A 7,625-nucleotide genomic window follows, 5' to 3' on the forward strand; every position below is an offset into this window, starting at 1 on the left:
GGAGTGCAGACCCAGGGCTGACCCCCACACCTGGGACAGGGCCCCAGTCCTTGCTGCAGATAAGGATGATTTCCTCCATTGGCCTGGCAGAGCTTTCATCCTTGCGTCCTCCAATGAGCCAGGTGCCACCTGGTGCTGTCCCCATGCTCTGAATGTTGTCACCACAGCACTGCAGGGTGGAGCTGGCTCTGTGGTGTGGTGCCAGGAGTGGGGAAAGGTATAAATGTCCCAGCAGAGTGCCAGAGACAGGATCTCTGACACACCCAGGAGTGTCCCAGTTTCTCTCTGCTGTGCTCAGTAGAACATCACCTCCACCATGAAGGTAGCTGGTGTTTTCCTGCTCCTCTCCCTGGCTCTCTTCTTCTACCAAGGTGAGTCCAACATTTTGCTTAGGAGCTATTTCCTCTCCTTGCTAAAACTGCCAGGTCTGCCACATGGGAAGGTGAGTGTGGGAAGATTCCAGCTGGTGCTGGGACCTTGCTGTGGCCCTGGGCAGGGAATGCTGCAGCGGCCAATGTGCATTAAATCTGTACCTGTCTGTGAGCAAACCCAAAACAAAGGCTTTGAAAGGGTGCACTTGCTCCCAAAAGTGAACAGACCTGCTGCTCTTTCTTCAGGGGTAGGATTTGTCCTGTAACTGGTGATTTCTAGGACAGTGTGATCCTTTCAGAGTGAATAGGTGCTATTCTGGTTTTAAAAAAGCAAATCCAAGAAGACAGGAAATGAATCTATGCAAGGGAAAATGCAGCTCTCACGACCAAAGCCAATGTTTAAGCCAACTGTGTTTTCAAAATCCCATATGGTGCAGAGGGATGAGAACACGAGCTGTTGCTGCTCCTCAGGTCCTGCTTTAGTGGGCTCATTCCAAACAGGAGGGTGCTTCTGAAGCAGGTCCTCTGTCATGCTGTTTACTGCACAGAGGCTGACATTGCAGGCCTGTCTGAGCACAAAATCTGGGCTCATTTCAGATGAACTGAGCATGGAGTGAGCTGCAGCTCCTGGATCTGGACCAGTGCTAGCCCAAAGTAAAACCATTGAAATATTGAACAGTGTGGCTACCAGCTCCTCAGCACCAAAATGCTTCACTGCCACTGGGATGTGCTGGTTGTTAATTCTGATGTAGTATAAATCTCCATGTAGATGACTTCTGGGTTTACAAAAAAAACCCAGGATCATCTTCTCAGTTGTATCTTTTGCCAAAAAAAACTTCAGGTTGTTTTTCAAAACACACCCACCACGTGTTCCGCCCTTGTGATCCCAGCTGCCAGCTCAGCTTCTCCATGGGGAAGCCCAAAGTCATGGCTTGATCCCACCAGCTTTGATGTGAGACCTCAGGGCCTCCTTCTAGCAGAGACTTCCAACAACTTGTCTTTTGCTCTGCTTGCTTGTGGTAAAAATGGAATAACAGCAGAAAAATCGCCCTGGATTTACTGCAGCACCTGTCCAGTGTCAGCAGGAGTTTCTCAGGTACTCATGAACATGTGGCAAGACAGGACAAAAGCCACCTTAGCTCCCTGACAGCTGGCAGGCGACATCTCCAGAAGTGCACTTTGCCTTGGCAGGGCCTTGCACCATTACATGTTTCTGCCAGGGGAAGGAGGGTGACACAGCAGGGAAGGATTCAGCTGAGAAACGTGGGCGATCCAAGGGAAGAAATTATTTTCTAGGACAAAGGTGTTTGAGTGAAGACATGCAGTCCTCAGCCTAAACTGTCTTTATTCTGTCCCCCTTGAAACCAGCCTGAGTGATGGGTGCTAAGGTGGCTTCTCTCCCTCTCTCTCTCTCTCTCTCTCTCCTCTTTCTCTAGGAAATGCTGAGATGGATGCAGCTGCTTTCAGAGGAACGGAGGTAAATTTTCCTCTTTTACATAGCACAAGTGAGACAGCACTAACCCAAACACTGGGGAGCCACCACTGCTAAATACAGTGAAGCAATGGGTTGACAGCCCAAAAATGCCAGTGCCCTCCCACCTGCAGTGCCACAGCAAAATCCCAGTGATGATACTGGTTTTCCACTGCATTTCTCCCAAACAGTGAAAGAAAAGTTCCTAAAAAGCTAATACTGCTGTTACCTGCCAAGAAAGTCAGGAGTCCCCTTAGTCTCTGGCTTGCAAGTGTGAGGACAGGTATTGCTGTGGCATGAACATAAAAACTGAGAGGAACATGCTCAGGCAGTGGAGCAGTGTTTACTCGAGGCTGTTACTCCTGAGGGTGTGCAGCAGAGCCAGGTGGAGTTCAGCTGGCCAAGGGACGCAGTGGCAGATGGTCCCAGGGTTTCTGAGAGCCCACAGCAGAGCTCTGAGGATGGGTTATGAAGGTGGACAAAATGTGAACCTCTGTGGGAAAGCAAAGCTCCTTTGGTAAATTGAGAGCAGGCTTAACATTTTCAAAATTAACCTTTTGTGCCTCCAGCCATCTTGTGAGAATTTCAACCTGGGAAGAGGGTGTACAAGGGAGTTTGACCCCATCTGTGGCACGGATAACCTCCTGTACAGCAACGAGTGCCTGCTGTGCCTTCACAACCTGTGAGTATCTGGAACTGCTGCGAGTCTAAATGCCACACAGATGAGGGCTACCACACATATCTGGGATTTCCTGGAAAGAAAGCTGTCTGCATGCAGCTGGGTGGAGCTTGGGCAGTGAGCCCAGCACATCTGGCACGGGTCTGGCCTCCTGCACAGCTGCTGCTCCCGCTGCCCTGAGCATGTGGGCTCCAGCTGAGGATTTGTGTGTGGCTCGCAGCACACACGCTGCCCACAAGCAAAAATCTCCCCACACCTGCAGCTGCCAAGCAGCAGCAAGAGCTGGCAGGCATCCAGGACCTCAGACAAATGGCAAAGTCCTCCAAGTCTGCCCAGATCTAGCACACGGGCTGAAGAATATTTTTCCAGATGACCTCAGATGTGTGGTGACTGAGGGAAAAAACTGTGTTTTTTCACCCCAGAAATGTATGGCTGAGCTCTGCTTTCTGTCTTCTCTGCATATGAAAGGACACAATTTGCTCTGGGTATTTTTAAGAATGAGTTTTATATTTAATCTGTGCTGGTGCCAGATTGCACTGTTCTAGCAGAAGGCCAGGTCCAAATGCTAAGGGTGTCTCTGGCAAGTCTTGATACATTTAATCTGGCTTGGGCCCTAGGTAATTTAAAGTATATTTATACATTGGAAGCACTCTGTGTCAGACAAGTGAAGGAATTACTTCCAACCCAATGCTATTAAGTGGTTCAAAAATCTCTTTTGGGATGATTGAGTCTTATCTGGAGCCAGATGCCCCAGTCTGCAGGGCTAAGGGAGCTTCACCCTTGACTTCACCTGGTGTAGGCAGGGATTTTTGGTGATCAGGCTCACAGGCCCATCTGCCATCATGTAGCAGAAGCTCAAAGTCCAGCTTTTCTGTCTCTGGATGCGTGGGTTTGTGGAGCCAAATTCTGCTTTCAGGAGCATTGCCTCCGTGCTAACTCTGCAGGAACAAGGAACAGAATCCAGATCACCAGGAAAAAAAAAAAGAGCCTGGATAAATATTGTCAATTGGGTTGTCCCCTCTTTGCTTCATTAACCCAGGCTGCTGCCACATATTCTGCAGCATTTGCTGGTTCACCTTTCAAGGCTGAGCACGATGCAGTCAGGCAGAGAGAGGCTGAGTGGGATCTCCTCAGCAAAGGCACCACAGTTAATGACCCAGCACGGCCTGGCAGGGTGGTAATGACCCTGCTGGAAGCCAGCAGCCCAGCACCAGCTGTCCCTGTATTGTGCAACAGATGGGGGTGGGAGGTTCATCAGACACAACATCATTAGGGCTTTGGCCATGGACCAAGAGCAGGGTAAAGTGAGAGAGGAAGGCTCCACAGTCAGCTGTGCAAAGGGGCATCCAGGATGCTCCATCTCCCCAGAGCAGAGAGCAGCTTCACAGGGGATGGGAGCTCACAAGATGGGAAATTGGGGTACAAGAAAGTGAAAGACTGAGATGGTGGCGGATTCAGAGCCGGGCAAGAGTCAGAGGAGGGATGGGATGGATGAGAAGCTGGTGCTGCGTCTGCCTTGTGTTGAGAGGCACTGAATTCCCAGAGCTCCCAAAACTCCTTCTTGTGCAAGCTCTGAGCAGCTGCAGCTGGAAATGTGCTGCACCTGTGGGTCACAGCCCTGAGCCTTGCAGCCCCCCTGTTCTGTTCCCAAGTGATGGAATTCTGAGGTTAGGAACAGCCCTTTGGCCAGGGCCATCTGGGCTCTGGAGCTTTATTCAGGACTCTGGAGCTGCCTGGTGCCAAATGTCCTGGGGCAGAGATAAACGGAGTGTCCTCATCTCTAAAGCCTCGGTCCACGGGGACAATTCGGCCAGGAGGCAGGATGGAGTGTCACTTGCAGTTCTGTGTGTGCAACTGGCCTGACAAGAGCTGGAAGCCTGCAAAGAGTCTGGGAATGTCTGAGCATCTGGCGGGTCCCTGTGGCAGCCGCGTCTCACTTGTCGCCATTGGTCACTTCACTGTGACCAGCATGCAAAATGCTTTTTGCAGAAGGAAAATCATTTTACCAGCATTTCTCTAACACACCTGAGAAATGGATCTGTCTTTCCAAAGAGGAGAACATCACGATTCCGTGTGAGAATGGAACAATTCATAGGAATTATGTTCACTATAGGGCAAAAAGAAGAAAATAGTTTTTTAAAGGTACCTTTTTAATATTTTCCTCACTTTTGCTGCAGAAGCAATCAGGAGGGGAGGCTGGGAGCAGGCAAAACCCAAGTGAGACACAGTGGCAGTCTTTTGTTTCCAAAACCCTACAAAACAAAATCATAACCTTTATTGTCTGCAGTCAGACAGGCATTGGAGGTGTCTCAGTGCTGTCCTGCAGCACGGAGGTGAATTATCCTGCCAGGAGGTGTCAGAAAGCACTCTTGAGCTTATTGGAATTAATTAACACATGTCCATGGTAACCCTGAACTCCCTGTCAAGAATATGTGGCCTTGCTTGCTGTGAATAACACTTAGATGATGATTTAAGCAGTATTTTCCTTTCTTTCTGCCTTTTGTCCTCTGAGCCAGGCTCTGCTGTGTCTCAGGGACCCGAGGGCAGCCCCCCAACATTTTTGACCTCTCTTGCAGGCAAAGGAACGACCACGTGCGCATCAGGAACAGAGGAATGTGCCAAATTCCCCGCAATAACTTGGCTTAAACTGAGATGAGAGATCAGAGCACGAAGCTGTCCCCTCACCCATCAAACCCCAATAAAATGGAAGCATCGCCACGTCTTGTGCTGGGATTTCTTACACACACAGCAGTCCCCTTTCCCCAACACTTAGAGCACCTTCCTGGAAAATGTGGTTTGTTCTGGTGATGCCTGTAAGGAGCTGTGAGCAAATTACTGGCAGAGCCCCGGGGAGGAGGCTGGGATGTGCCCAAAGAGAGAGCCAGGCTCTGGCAGAACAGGGAGGCTCTTTTTTGCATCAAGAATTTTGTTTTCCTTTCTAGATTTCCAGTGTTTGAGCCATAGATTTTTAGCATTCTCATGACCTGCAATTGCATTTGCTAAATACAGGGCACTAAAGCCCTTGCTCCAGAGCCTTTAGCACAAGAAAGAACCCAACAAGTCATCTCCATGCTGACCCATCTCCAGCCTTGTCCATATGCCAGTGGCCCATGACACGGTCCCTGTGCACCAAGAGTCACCAGCCTCATGCTTGTCCTGCAGGTCACAGCTACTCAGTGCCTCAGAAAACCAAAAAGATTCCATTTTCCCAGGCAAAATTCTGAATTTTTTTTTCCCCTCTACTGGCCTTGGTGAGCTTTGCTGCTGGGGGCTGTGGGCTGGCAGGATGGGAGATGCCTTTCCAAGAAGGACTTGAATGAAAGTGCTGGTGGATGAGAAGCTGGACACGAGCCAGCAGTGTGCACTCACAACCTGGACACCAGCATTGTCCTGGGCTGCATCCAGAGCAGTGTGGGCAGCAGGGCGATGGGGGGGACTCAGCCCCTGTGCTCTGATGAGACCCTCCTGCAGTGCTGCACAGCTCTGGGGTCCCCAACATGAGAGAAACTCGGGCCTGTCGGAGCAGGTCCAGAGGAGGCCACAAAGACACTCCAAGGGTTGGATCACCTCTACTACAGAGACAGGCTGAGAGAGCTGGGAATGTTCAGCCTGGAGAAGAGAGAACTCCTGGGAGACTTTAGAGCCCATTCCAGTGCCTAAAGGGGCACCAAGAGAGACTTTTTACAGGGGTTTGGAGTGATGGGACAAGGGTGTATGGCTTCAAACTGACAGAGGGCAGGGTTAGGTTAAATATGAGGAAGAAGATTTTTACCATGAAGGTGGTGAGAAAGTGGAATAGGCTGCCCAGAGAAGTTGTGGATACCCCATCCCCGGAAACCCTCAGGATCAGGCTGGAGGGAGTTCTGAGCAACCTGGTCTCGTTGAAGATGTCCCTCCCCACGGCAGGGGGCTTGGACCAGATGCTCTCCAATTCTCCCAGCCCGGCCATTCCGTGGCTCCGCGGCGCGAGTGGGACACGGAGCGCGGGGCCGGGATGGGGAGCGGGGCCGGGATCAGCGCGGGGCCGGGATGGGGAGCGGGTGCGGGATAGGGCACGGATCCGGGATCAACGCGGGTCCGGGACGCGGAGTGCGGGGCCGGGATGGGGAGCGGGTGAGGGATGGAGCGCGGGCGGCGCTTTCGGCACTGGAGGCCGCTGTTGCTCCGCCGCAGCCGGGGCCGCAGCCGGAGCCGAGCCCGCAGCTGGAGCCCGCAGCTGGATCCCGCAGCTGGAGCCCGCAGCTGGAGCCCGCAGCTGGAGCCCGCAGCTGGAGCCCGCAGCTGGCGGAGGCGCGGGGGATGCGCGGCCGGCCGGGCGGGGAGCGGCGCCGGCCCCGCGGGCGCGCAGGGGGCGGGCGGGCGGTGCTGGCCCTGCCAGCCCTGCCCGGAGCCTGGGAGCCGCTGAGCTGCGGTGGCCGAGGCCTCGCCACGTCCCTGTCACCCTCCCGGGACCCGCTGGCAGTTTTGGGGGATGCTCGGACAAGAGCGGCCCCGGCGGGTGGGCCCTGCGCTGGAGGGATGGATCCGTGTCACAGCACTGCCAGCTGCTCCCCGGAGAGCTGGGCACTCCCTGCTTGTGCCAAAGGGCTCTCGTGAGTCAGCCCAAAACAGCCTGGGATGAAACATTTGGAGTTGGGGATCAAACCCTCGTGGGGTTCCCGATGATTCACAGCCCTGCTGTAAATGTTGGTATTTGGGGCAAACCCAGCACTTTGTTCTTAGGAAATCTTGGACCTCATCGTGGGTAGAAAGATGAGTTTTCTTTATGAAGTGGCTGAAACAAACACCAAAAAATATTTTTAAAAAGCATGATCCATCTGAGAGAGCTCCAGTGCTCATTTCAGATTTCAAATGCGGCCAGATGCAGCTGGAGGGGAGGAAGCACAGGCTCCTCTTCTCAGATCTGCCAAAGAGTGTCTGCAGTCAAGGGAGAGATGAAAAACGACTCACTTTGCCCACATGTAAAATTAATGCACTAAAGGTGGTAGTCCCAAATAGGCTCGGGACTGTGAATTGCCTTGACATCTTTGCACACAGGGGATCCTGGAAGGATGCTTCCCACAGCTGGGATATTGCTGATTCTGCTGCATCATAAGAAATGGAG

The 7,625-nt window shown here is 52.4% G+C and overlaps 1 protein-coding gene across 1 annotated transcript; it reads left to right on the forward strand.

The window, feature by feature from the left end:
- The first annotated feature begins 316 nt into the window (after positions 1-316).
- On the forward strand, positions 317-5,178 carry LOC118692307 (pancreatic secretory trypsin inhibitor-like). Its single transcript, XM_036392035.1, has 4 exons — positions 317-371; positions 1,808-1,848; positions 2,412-2,524; positions 5,098-5,178. Exons 1-4 carry the CDS (start codon positions 317-319, stop codon positions 5,165-5,167), a joined length of 279 nt encoding a protein of 92 aa, XP_036247928.1. The 3' UTR covers positions 5,168-5,178.
- The last annotated feature ends 2,447 nt before the right edge of the window (positions 5,179-7,625 follow it).

The sequence above is a fragment of the Molothrus ater genome, chromosome 15 (genome assembly GCF_012460135.2).
Source record: "Molothrus ater isolate BHLD 08-10-18 breed brown headed cowbird chromosome 15, BPBGC_Mater_1.1, whole genome shotgun sequence".
NCBI classification, from domain to species: domain Eukaryota; kingdom Metazoa; phylum Chordata; class Aves; order Passeriformes; family Icteridae; genus Molothrus; species Molothrus ater.